This window comes from Bombyx mandarina, chromosome 05, assembly GCF_030267445.1.
Source record: "Bombyx mandarina strain Sakado chromosome 05, ASM3026744v2".
Classification (NCBI taxonomy): Eukaryota; Metazoa; Arthropoda; class Insecta; order Lepidoptera; family Bombycidae; genus Bombyx; species Bombyx mandarina.
In genome coordinates, this window is record NC_143212.1 from 2,413,183 (window position 1) to 2,426,860 (window position 13,678).

Below are 13,678 nucleotides of genomic sequence, written 5' to 3' on the forward strand. Positions count from 1 at the left end.
TCGAAAAACTGATGAAATGTATGGAACAAATACAGAAATATACAATGTGACCCATGATTTCCATCATGAACGGATGCAAAAAACCAGCGAAAATTATTTCAAATTGAATATCTTATTTTCGAATTTAAATAAAATTTATTGTCGGTAATAGAATTCACACGACACCAATGTAACTATATTCGCACGAATAATAGTTTAAAACCCATTGGAAAAGGTGGATGCAACAGGGTTCGACTATGAAAAGACGCAAGAAGTCTTCATCGATTTAAATATATATATATATATATATACAGCCTCAGTCAAGTGTGCTGTGAGTTTTGATCAAGACTTGTTCACTGCTGACCCAGTTCAAAGCTATGAAGGATAGATAATATTCTCCTTTTAGAAATGAAATTGGAAAAGTTTGTCTGGTAGTAGAAAAAATATATGTTTGATGAAATATGGTAAAGTGTAATCATATGTTTGATTAAATATGTTGGGTAAAGAAATTTGGCCAATGGCACCATTATCAAACCTCGATATATGAAAACCTCATTAATTGTTCTCTATATAGGCGCAATTAATACCAGCAACAATGCTTCAGTCTTTGTGATTAAAGAAATAAAACAATGAACTGTCACTCATTTTTTTTATTGTGTTTCGGATTAGATCCAAAACTATTTTTACATGCATTACAAACATCGAATTATGATATTATTAAGAAATTAGTTATACAAATTTGAATTTTCTTTGTATTATTTATTCCTTAGGTAAGTTATTGAGGTCTCAGCTCACCTGGTATGAAGTGTTTATTGGGGCCAATGCACATCACAATCTGAAAGCCAGCCAAGGAGGATCCTTGCGACTTGATGTCTATAATTCAATTTTATGGGTAATTGAAGACATGAGTGGACAAAGGGGTTACAGGATAAAGGGGTTAAAAGGGCAAAATGGTACTTATTCTTAAGTTGCTTTATGTTTATTTTATGTAAAAGCTTAGGTCTTTTATTTATCGACTGAGGCACTATGAAGTCTGCGGGGTCAGCTAGTAAAATATATAATTTTCACACATCATCCCAGGCCGCGTAGGAGACCGCCACGGCCGACTGCTCGATCCCTTGGATGGCGTTCATCACTGGCCCGTCTTTCTCGTGACTTTTCATGTGGCGATTCAACGCACACTTCTGTATGAACGCTTGGTTGCAGAGCGCGCACTTGTGGGGTCGCTCCCCGGTGTGGATCATGCGATGGTTCCTCATGTCCTTGCGCGACATGAACCTCTTAGGGCAGAAATCGCACGCGTATGGTCTCTCGCCTATGGAAATCGTCAGGAATGTTTTAGAAGGCCTCTCCGACGTTAAGTGGGTAACCACAAGTGGTTAGTCCGTAGGAAACCATTTTGCCATAGATAATACACATTCATTGGTTTTTTTTTATTGCTTAGTTGGGTGGACGAGCTCACAGCCCACCTGGTGTTAAGTGGTTACTGGAGCCCATAGACATCTATAACTTAAATGCGCCACCCACCTTGAGATATAAGTTAGTTTGCCATAGATAATACACATAAATTAGTTTTTTTTTGTTTAAAGCTTAGGGGGGGCGAGCTCACAGCCCGCCTGGTGTTAAGTGGATACCGAAGCCCATAGAATCTATTACCTAAATGCGCCGCCCACCTTGAGATATAAGTTCTAAGGTCTCAAGTATAGTTACGGCGGCTGCCCCATTCTTCAAACCGAAACGCATACTGCTTCACGGCAGAAATAGGCAGGGTGGTGGTACCTACCCGTGCGGACTCAGTAGAGGTTCTACCATCAATAAAGTTAGTTATATATGAGCAACTCAAGCAGTCAACAAAAATGTTTAGGGCGTCGGCCACTAGATGGCTTTGCTTCGATTAGCTTCTCATTGCTCCTGTAGATGGCAGTAACACCTTACCTATCCTATTTTTTATTTATAATGAAGGATTTTGTAAATTTTCGGAAACCAATATAACAAATAAAGACTTGTATGATTTATAATTTTTCTTGTTTTCTGTGTATAGTTATACAATAATTAAATGCCTTAACTTTATGTTGTAACTATAAGTTTATGGGCACCCGCTACAAGACGTCGCTAGTTTCCATACAGAAAAAATATTAGTCTTAAAGTATCGCAGTTTCAAGGCCCTGCAGTTTGCTTCGCGGCACAAACAGATCGAACGTCGGTATCAACAAGGAGACTCTTTGACGACCATGATCAAAAATAATGCAAACTGTTTGCAGTTAATACTAAAATGACCTAGCAACTTAAGCATGAGTGAAGGAGAACGTGAGTATATTTCTATTAGCGAAGTCACGAATCATTAATACACACACGACAATTAAAATAGGAAACAACGGACCTGTATGTGAACGTAGATGTACAATTTGGAAGCTTTTGCTCTTAAAAGTTTTGTCGCAGTATTCACACGAGAACGGCTTGTCGGACGAGTGCGACCGCATGTGCTTAAATAAGTCGCTCTGTAATAAATAAAAAGTTAAATCAGTATGTACAGCTAAGCTAAGCGTTTACAAGTAAAACATTACACAGTCATTACAAATAAATAAAAATTTGAATTATTTATTTACCTTTTGACAAACCGCAAATTTACGGTTTAAGGAGAACCCCTCAGACGTAGGCAGCGGTTTGACATTGCTAACTGCTAGGAACGACGGAGACCACTCACCATTATGTGGTCTGTATGCTCAATAGTTTACAGTACTTATCAAATAATATATTTAAAAGAACATCTAAATAATGTTACGAACAAATATTAACCCATTTCTTAAAGCAAAACAGCAGGTGAGAAATCGATTTATACATAGAGAGAAAAGTGCAACATGAAAGTGATAAGTTCATGAATAACAACTGACTAAACATCTCAATAAATTATTGTACTTACTTTAACATAAAATCTCATATCACATAGTTGGCAAGCAACATTCTTAATCCCTGTGTGCCGTATTAGGTGTATCTTCAGATTCCCCGGCTGCGAGAATCTCTTGCCACATTGACCGCAGATATACTTTTTCTGGTTCGTGTGTGTATCTAGATGAGTCTGTAATTAATAATTAAATATCAGTGATTAACACGTACTTCAGTGATAGCCTTCGATCACAAGTTATAGCACTGGTAAATTGGATTGCAAATCTGGTGTCATATTTTGTTAATACACTCTACAATCTAACTATATACTCGATTGCACTGTATAAATTAAGGGTAATATAGCTACTATTGATTATTCAAACAAATATCGACACTATACTGAGGTGATAAAATACAAAATAAAAAATAAGCTAATGCTGGTCAGTCTAAATGTAAAGAGCTGCTTTATTGATACTAACTATTGTATTGCAGCCACTACCATGAGCAAATATTAGGAAAGTCTGGCAGACTGAGCCCCATGAGCTCGGCTACAATAGCATGTACATAGTAACAATAGCATGAACAACTGTGAGAAAACATAAGTTAGATACACTGCATAACTTGATGTAAAATGTTGCTCTGCGATTTCACGAGACTTTGAATTACGAATGATCGAGTATACAATACTAAATTCGTTATTTATTTATTATAAAGATGATAATACAAAAGTATAAATTAATAGATAGAATAGTAATTATAAATTATTAGGTTGTGATTTATAAAACAGTGCAGTGATCTCTCTTCCTAGTATTAGGATTGAACATTCAACAAATAACATCAGAACACCACCACCAGTGTACTGAATATTAGATATTATTAGTTGTATGGTTCTTGCTGATGATGTGATATTTCCTATGCTTTTTTTTAGTGCTGAAAGTCAATAGACAGGCTAACAACAGGCAGGCTAAGAAACATTACATATTATTACTCACCTTCAAGTTATATCTTTGAATAAACTTAGCATTGCATATATGACAAACATATTTCTTGACTCCGCTGTGTGTTAGTTCATGATTTTTCAACACATTGAGGTAGGCAAAGTTCTTTCCACAAGTCAAGCATTGATATTTTCTAACACCAGTGTGAGTCCTAATGTGACTATGTAAGTTTCTTAAATTCGGAAATGTCTTCTCACACTGCTCACACTTTATGTCGGGCTAAAAAATGTATTGATTTTATTATAATTTTTTTTTATTTTTATTCCTAGATATGTGGACGAGCTCACAGCGCACCTGGGTTTAAGTGGTTACTGGAGCCCATAGACATCTACAACGTAAATGCGCCACACACCTTGAGATATAAGTTGTAAGGTCTCAGTATAGTTACAATGGCTGCCCCACCCTTCAAACCGAAACGCATTACTGCTTCACGGCAGAAATAGGCGGGGCGGGGGAAATATTACAAGTCTTCAATATAATTATGGGACATGATATTGATTCTGAGTTTCATATTACAGTATAGCAAAGTCCTCCTAGTGTGTTGGATACAGAATCAAACAGCATTCTAATGTAAGTCATCAACCATTGGAATTTGTTTGTGATTTCAATGCTGTGGTTCAATGGCCCAGAATTATAATAGAAAAACATGACTGCTTGATAGCTGTTACAGGATGAGAGAAAATCAGGCATCCCCCAGAATAATTTATCCTTAAAATCTTACGATTACCTACAACGAAAGTTTGGATACTACTACACCTTATTTGTTCATGATTGAATAATTTAATAATTTTGGGTAGTAAAAAAAACTATAATTCAGAACTCCCTAAAATAAACAGTGATCACTAGTATTCAAAATAGCATCAATGTTTCGTACTTTCTTGCCAAAATGATTTCTCATATGGACTTCAAAATTTTCATATTTTTGGAATGTTTTCTCGCATTTTGGGCATTTCATACGGACTTTTTTCTTTTTCGGCTCAGATTTCCTTCTTCTTTTCCTGAAAATTAATTCCAAATTTAAGGATATTTCACTGCTCTATGAATTGCAAATATCTGGATAGATGAATTCATATTAAAGATAGAAGCCTATTTGCATTTCTCTACTTTGTTCAATACTATATGTATTTGACCCAGCCTACATGACCTTATTTAGTTACAGTGGCTCATGAATATCAGAATTGCAATATTTGTAACATGTCAACAAGGTGCTTTCTACTCCCTACTACCCCATTATATCATTTCCCAATGAAGTGAAATATATATTTATGCATAATAAAGCAGCAAGGCAAGTAAGCAAATATATAATCTCTTTTTGTGCTATAATCTCTCTTTAGTATACACTGTTAAGGTTTATTTTTAAATTGTAATGTCCCCAAACATCTCTTTTTTTAGTCAGTATGCATTACTTATCCATTTCATAATATATTTTGAGTTTTTGTAATGAATTTGTAATTTATTAGTGAATAAATGATAGCGATGGGTGATATATCTTATACAACTCATGTCTTGAAAAGAAATTGAGAAGTGTTATGTTATATTGTATATAAAATGGAAGTGGGCGGGACACATGGTCAAAGAAAAATGGAGCAAAATAACTACACATTGGTACCCAAGGGAAGGCAAGAGGAAAAGAGGCAGGCAACAAAAAAGATGGGACGATGATATCAGGCAGGTTGCGGGCATAACATGGAGTAGAGTAGCCAGAGAGAGATCAGAATGGAGTAGGTTAGAGGAGGCCTTTGCCAACTGGCAAACGGACTTACAGAGAGTAAACAAGCACCAAATACACCAATTTTAATTTTCTAAAATACATATATATATACATATATCAGTATAAGTGCAGTAATATAAGAAACTTAATTTTATATCTGTTTTCCGAATAAAGGGCTCTATTATTATTATTATTATTATTATGTTATATTTATATACACAAGAATACAGTAATTAGTACATTCCATAAACAAGTTGAGGATTTATGAAATCACTAGAGCTTGTGTAGAACTTGTTAACTAAAAACTGGACTGAAACAAATCAAATTTTAAATATTTCGCAAATACCTTATTTGATTTTCTTCCTGGATGGGTATGTTGTGCAATTCAGGACAACTGTTATTTATAGATTGTGTGAATTGTGTCTCTTCAGTCAGTATAGCTATAGGCATTTCTATTTCGCTGTCTGCGAATCCATGTTCTAGTTTTATCCTCTTCTGAGGAAAGCAAAATACTAAAGTTATTATCAATATATATATATTTGAACTACATATCACAGAGACTATTAAAAGAGAGAGACATCTTTCATGGATAGGTATGTCCAATGAGCTTATTTTTCCTGTGTAGTCATGCATCAGATGCAATAAAATATTCAAATTTTAGTATTCAAAGGCTCAATTTAACATCAAAAAGGCCACTCTCTTGTTCACTCTTAAAGAGGTAAAAACCATGTTCTTTTTCTACTTATCTATGTTATCTGTTTCTTAAGTTATAGAATCTATAGTTATATCAAATCTAGTTGAACTTGTGATTGTTATTGATCGTGTATGTGTTGGTCTTATTGTAATTGCAACTCTCAACTCTCAACAACTTATAGTATACTTACTATCCTGAAGTACAAATTTTAATAATGTTATTTACCGTAGCTTCAATGTGATGTTGTAACACCGTATTTGACTTAACTGCTATTTGTTTGAACTGATACAACTTTTGCAATAATGCAACACACATCTCACAGACTTTCCTGGGTAGTTTATCATCATCTGAAATCTAAATAACACTTATTATTTCTCATTGTTTTTGTCTCATCTACAAAAATAAAAATAAAATTCTGTACTTTAAATAAAGTTGAGTGAAAAAAATTCTTTTTAATTTGTGAACTCAGAAGTAATATTTCAAGTGTTTAGGGATATTAATTGTTTTGTAATTAAGTGGTGCCTGAAGAAAACGTTATGCTGTTAGATTTGGCATAACCTAAATTAAATGTATCTATTAAAATTAGTATACATTATAAAACGAATTACCTCAACTGAAGTGCAATACTTAAAAATTTCTGGTGAACAGACTGAAAACAAGTCCTTTAAAGGAACAGTATCTGTTAGGCATGTACGGCAAATTTTATTTAAATCTAAATTAACAGCCATTTATTGATCTTATTGTATATTTTGAGACTGCTCCTAATAAATTATTACTTATATATGTATTGTGTACATTAGATTTAGTTTTAGTTTAATTGCATTCCATAAATTACAATTTCACATTTCCCTGACTTCCCTGGTTTTGTTTTGAATTTGATCAAACTTTTTTTGGTTGTAATGTCTATTATACATGCAAAGGGGATGTAGGCCATAGTGACAAACCTTTTAAACAAAAACCGAAAATATGTTTATTGTATATAAAAATAAATAATATAAACCGCCTTACCGCCAGTGAATACCCGTTGGCGCTGGCGAATAAGCTAATATAATAATCGGAGAACTCTACAGCCTCAGTAAGTGAATAAGAGATTCCAATGAATTTTTTGCGAAGCCTTTTTTCTAATGGGTTTCATCAAGAGTCCTGGCAGAAACTAGACTGCCCGGAAGGATGTGTGCTCATCTGCCCCTCTATGCTAATAAAATAATAAATAATAATAAAAAACGATGGTGTGTTTGAATCACTGAAGTAGATTGAATTCATTTTTATTAAAGATTTAATTTTGGTGTCTCAATCGAATTTAAAGTCTAATGGACGTCACATAACGAAAACGACTTTGTGTATGATTCACTGATAGAAGCGAACCTTTTTACTATATAGTTTATTTGTGAAATTTGAAAAAATACAATATGCGTGACATTTTCATGTAAGATCATCTCAAATATATTAAGTGTATAATCTATGAAGATCATAGTTAAAGATCTAAAGTTATAGCATAATAGCTTCCGCTAACTTAATGTGGACTGTATTTATCATAGATTAAATAGTATAGTCACTCAAAGAATTTTTGTTTTAAAAATATGTGTAGTTTTCCGTTTAACTGATATCTGAAATCCAAATATATGTTTAAAGTAAAACTTAACAATTTATATGTTCGGGATGTTGAGATCATCAATAATATTATCAAATCCTATATTATCTAAATGTACATGATACAAAACAATACAAACACGCTGGCTCTGCTTATACTTGTATAACGACGCTCGCTCAACTCGATAGGCGTTTACAGTTGGCGAAGCGCAGATGCGCGGGGCGGCTGGATTGTAGAGGTTATGTTTAATTAAATACGCGTTTTCAAAGAACTGAAAATTTAAGAAATTTTGTAGCATCCCATACTTAATATAATTCCTTTCATTTAGTAATTTATCGTATAATTGGTAATTGTTTAGTGTAACAGCAATCGAGTGTTTGTTATGAATTGTGGACAATCAACGATACGTGATAACGTTATCAGTGTTAAGTGCGACTGTGAGTGAAGCAGTGTAAACATTGTTTATTCGTTCCAGTCATATCAATTGGCAGTAAGGAACGAATTTATTAATAACACGTATACAATTTCAATTCAAAATGAATAATCAACGACACGACGAAATACCTATATTAAAAACAACGGCTGATACGCGAATCAATCAACTAAATGAAAAATTTGAAGAGGAATTTGGGATTAAGCCGAACTTCACTGTTAAAGTGCCGGGACGTGTTAATATAATTGGAGAACATATCGACTATTGTGGATATCCAGTGCTACCGATGGCTTTAGAACAAAGTATTTTGATTGCGGTTGGATTGATTAATGAAAAAGATTTAAGAATACGGAATACGAATTCTAAATACTGTAAATTTCAGATGGATATTTCGAAGCCAGAAGACTTTGACATAAAACCAGACGAAGATGGGAAACCGTTCTGGTACAATTACGTACTTTGTGGAGTAAAGGGTGGATTAGAATTTCTGGATAGAAAAATCAGAGGCGGTGTAATTTTTCTCATAGATGGAAATATTCCACCGGCTTCCGGACTATCAAGTTCGTCTGCCTTAGTAAGCGCTTCTTGTCTTGCATTCTTACATGCTCAGAATGCTAAAATAAGTAAATTACAAATAGCTTCTTTATGTGCCGAAAGCGAACGTTATATTGGCACTCAGGGTGGTGGAATGGATCAGGCTATTGCTTTTCTGGCGGAAAAATCTAGCGCTCAATATATTACTTGGAATCCACTGAATGCTACGCCAGTATCCCTTCCTGAAAATGCTACCTTCGTTGTTGCACATAGTTTAGCTGAAGCAAACAAAGCTGCGACTAACGATTTTAACACAAGAGTCATAGAATGCAGACTGGCAGCCAAGATATTAGCTGCTTGTTCGGGTATTGAAGTTACGAAAGAAATTATTTCACTGAGCGAACTTCAAAAAAAGCTACAAAAATCATTAAACGAAATGCTAGAACTTGTAACCGAACATTTAGCTAAAGAACTGTATTTAAAAAGTGATATTTGTGAACTGCTGAACATACCAGAGGACGAATTGAACAGGTTCTATTTGACCCCGAACACTAGACATTTGACCGAATTTAAATTAAAACAACGTGCCATTCACGTTTACGAAGAAGCCAAGCGAGTTGATAGCTTCCGTTACTTATGTCAGCATTCGACTTTCAAAAATGAATTATCGATAAACAGTAATAACGGTGATTTGCTCTATGAGAATGGCGTTGAAAAGATAAGCAATTTAATTGAAAATCTAGGAGTATTGATGCTGGAGAGCCACGAAAGTCTAAAGACACACTACGAATGCTCCCACGACAATCTGGATCGTTTGGTGGACTTATCGAGAAAGATGAACGTTTATGCCCGTTTAACAGGCGCGGGTTGGGGTGGATGCATTGTAGCGTTATGTCCAAAAGAAAATGTTACAAAATACATAGAAACGTTAATCGATAAGTTTTATGTTGAACATTGCAATTTAGACAGGGTCAGTGCACGTTCACATGTTTTTGCAACGACGCCTAATCACGGTGCTGTTATTTACAATTTTACATGAGATTTTTACAGAAGCTGTGAATGGTTATAGAGAGTGTAAGGAAATCAGTTCTGAAGTCTTAAAATCACTATTTTCATTTGCTAAGCTGAACTTTAATTATGAAGATTTATTGTTTTAACATGTTCATATTTCGTGAGTCCGAAATCCAAAGAGAAAACCCGTTTGATTGACCATTGATTGACCTGGCGCAATACCCCTACGTAAACACGAACCCGTATTGAGCACGCATCGATCTGAAACTTCAACCCTCGGCGTCGGTGTATCGATCAGTATAATAACCAATTATTAACTGAGTTATTGGGGGTGTAGTACAAGAAACCTTCTACTCCGTTCTTGGCGTCAGTAACGGCTCCTTTACACTCAGTCATATTCAAACTAGTTTCATCATCCTTTGATCATTCAGCTTAATTAAATTTTATTCAAGCCAGAAACGCATTTTATGTAACGTCTGTAAAAAAATAAGCTTTAGATATTTATGTTTTATGCCAATACATTAAGTCATATCATTCAGTAAACGTAGCTCTCTGAGGTTGAGCCCGTGAGATCACCTACCCTTCCGCGCGTATTTGGAATTAGATTACCAAGGTTTCGTATGAGAATAAAAATGTAAACATTTGTTCCCAAATATAAGAATGCGGTCGTCAACGCTTGTTTGTTTACCTTCGACACATTTTACGAGACATGCTGTTGTTTAAAATTCTGCGAACCTACTTAATTAAATAGATGAATGCGTAAATAATGTTTAGAATTTTATTATTGCTATACAGAAGATGGCTAATAAAATAGAAATAAACAATAAATTATGATTCAATATAAAATTCGTGTGCCGAGAAACTAGAAAAATATGTCTAAATAAGAAAAGAAAATATCTAAATAAAAAAGCTTACATCGAACTTATGTATTATTAATCTTAATTAATCTTTTGTCATCCAAAACAAATGAGAATTTCACGCAAGTAGAAGTGAAACCTTCAGAAGTATTTTAGTGTCTCTATTCGAGTGCCATTGTCGTTTCATTGTGTTACGATAACACGTAATTAGAATAACGTATTAATAAACAAAACGGTGCTAAGAAGTTTTGACTTATACTTGAGACCTTAGAACTTATACCTCAGGGTGGGTGGCGCATTGTGTTGATGTCTATGGGCTCCAGTAACCACTTAACACCAGGTCTGGTGGGCTGTGAGCTCGACCATCCATCTAAGCAATAAAAAAAAACTTCAAAAAGATTTAATGTTTGGTTTTATTTTGTTAGCTCATAAAATAAATTTAATGTATGTTTGGAACGGTTAATTAATCACCCAAAAAGTAGGTAGATATAAGGCACCGATTAGATCGTGTGCTATAAGAATGTTTGCCCTAATGTCACAATCCAGAGAAACAATAAGGGAATATGTATTGTATCAAAAAAATTGCGACCTCTTAATAAAATTAATCTTGATTTTACCGTTTTTTTTTTCATTTTAAATAAATTCTAAGTAGTAAATTTCATTTAGTGATTAAACTAAGCTGGGAATACGAGTAGAAGCACTAAGGAAACACCATAGTAGTACTTCATGCCAGAGTTACATAAAGAAATTTTTAAAATTTTAATAGTATAAAACAAAGTCGCTCTCTGCCTCTGTTAATCCGCTCTTTCTATAAACCACGTAACCGATTTTGATATCAATAGAAAGGAGTTGAATTTGAGAAAGTGTTGAATCAGGAAGGTCTTAATTTATAACCATCTTGTACAAAATGTCCAAACTGTGGCGTTGTTAGATCAATATGAAATACTTTACTTTTTATACGGATAACCTATGTTTCGTGTAACAAAACATTTTTAGTCAAGTTAGATTTGAAGGGTGGGGCGGTCGTCGTAACTATACTGAGACCATAGAACTCGTATCTCAAGGTAGGTGAGGCATTTACGTTGTAGATATCTATGGGCTCCAGTAACCACTTAACACCAGGTGGACAGTGAATTCGTCCAAAAATCAATCTTTAAAAAAAAAGGTTATAGGGGTGTGAGGAGAGGGATGTACGACTTGGATGTATCCATAGTAGGTCCACGAATGACGGGGACCAATTACTCTCAAGTGGACCATATGTTCAACCATCCGTCTTGTAAGATAGTTAAGGCATGTACATAACGAGGGATGAAAGGCTATTTGGTTTAAGCGACATTTTTGCAACTCAACGAGAGAGCCATTTGATGTTTAAAATTTGGAATTAAATATCATAACAAAAATACTTCAGTGTTTTCATTATATTCTTCCGATGTTTCGAATACTCCCCAGTTTTCTTGGTCAAGGAGGGCTGTGGTGTCTTTCGTGACCGCGAAAACCATATTAGCAGTTTGTGTGGACCTTGTACCTTACAGTCAAAGCTTTTAGTGTTGTTCGTCATCTCCGTATTCCTGTATCAGCTGGTTCACATCCGTTGACAGATACCGTAGCGATAATACGAATACGATACCTCATTAAACATGTCCAATTTACTTCCCACGCCGATCTGTTTTTCTGAATACTTTTCAACTTTTCTATATACCTGGTGCTACATTTAAATAAGTATTTGGTAACAGAAAAGAAATAAATACCAAAACGTACGTAGGTACCTGTGAATAATGTTATAATGTTGCAGAAAAAAAAATCTTATTGGTAATCTATGAAAAGTAATTTTATTAATGTGAATAAAACATACATTTTAGTCGTGTTTTATTTTTAATGCTGTTGAATTTGTGGCAGCCTGATGTTGCGGTTACCAGCACAACACGAATAACGCCACCCATTGGTGGCAAGACATCCTGAGAACCGGAATGAACAACTGACTTATGATAGAATTAGGATGGTGGTTCTCTTTATTCCTTTGTTCGGAGTACTGGCTCATGATTTAGTTGATTTTACGATGTAATCAGTTTTCGTGAAGATTTGTTTTTAACAAAAGAAAAATATGCATTTAATAGTATACTTAGTCTGGCCATAAATACTGTTACAATTAAAAATAAACAAAATATTACATTTGAATTTGGAATCTGTCATTTTTATATGATTGCTCATTGAGTTTTCTCATTTTGGCGCCAATACATTGTACAATATTTTGCGATATTAAAATGCAGTGGGGTGATAAAGAGAACCGAATCGCAGTGATTGCATTACACAAAGTAGGTATGGAGCCAAATGCAATTTTTAAAACTCTCCATACGCTTGGTATTAGTAAAATGTTTGTGTACGGGGCTATTATTAGGTGCAATGAGACCTCCTCTGTTTGTGACAGAAAAAGATCTGGCCGTCCACATAGTGTTCGTACGAAAAAGGTGGTCAAAGCAGTAAGGGAAAGAATTCGAAGAAATCCTGTCCGAAAGCAAAAGATTTTATCTCGGGCGATGAAGATAGCACCTAGAACCATGTCGCGTATTTTAAAAGATAACTTAGGACTTGCAGCCTATAAGAGACGTACTGATCATTTCTTAACTGATAATTTAAAAGAGAATAGGGTGGTAAAATCGAAACAACTACTGAAGCGGTAGGTACGCAAAGGGAGGTCATAGAAATTTTTTGTTTACGGATGAGAATTTTTTTACAATTGATCAACATTTTAACAAACAATATGACCGTATTTATGCTCAAAGCTCTAAGGAAGCTTCCCAATTATTCGACAGAGTGCAACGTGGGCACTATCCGACTACAGTGATGGTTTGGTGGGGTATTAGCTATGAAGGAGTGACTGAGCCATACTTTTGTGAAAAAGGTATCAAAACATCGGCACAAGTGTATCAAGACACCATTCTTGAGAAGGTAGTGAAGCCCCTTAACAACACCATTTTCAATAATCAAGA

At 34.7% G+C, this 13,678-nt stretch overlaps 2 protein-coding genes across 3 annotated transcripts; one reads left to right on the forward strand and one right to left on the reverse strand.

Moving 5' to 3' along the window:
- Positions 1–614: 614 nt before the first annotated feature.
- On the reverse strand, positions 615–7,150 carry LOC114244083 (uncharacterized). Of its 2 annotated transcripts, none has more exons than XM_028175798.2 (8): positions 6,874–7,150; positions 6,491–6,619; positions 5,918–6,066; positions 4,735–4,858; positions 3,855–4,079; positions 2,900–3,055; positions 2,360–2,477; positions 615–1,294 (listed from the first exon to the last, which is right to left on the reverse strand). In XM_028175798.2, the coding sequence occupies exons 1-8, from the start codon at positions 6,991–6,993 to the stop codon at positions 1,044–1,046; spliced, it is 1,272 nt and encodes a 423-aa protein (XP_028031599.2). In that variant the 5' UTR covers positions 6,994–7,150; the 3' UTR covers positions 615–1,043. The 2 variants fall into 2 exon arrangements, with proteins under 2 accessions (XP_028031599.2, XP_089583656.1); XM_089727530.1 differs by having other exon boundaries at positions 6,491–6,612; positions 6,874–7,013.
- Positions 7,151–7,994: 844 nt separating this feature from the next.
- Galk (N-acetylgalactosamine kinase) lies at positions 7,995–12,091 on the forward strand. The gene has a single exon (XM_028175790.2). It carries the CDS (start codon positions 8,393–8,395, stop codon positions 9,860–9,862), a length of 1,470 nt encoding a protein of 489 aa, XP_028031591.2. The 5' UTR covers positions 7,995–8,392; the 3' UTR covers positions 9,863–12,091.
- Positions 12,092–13,678: the final 1,587 nt, after the last annotated feature.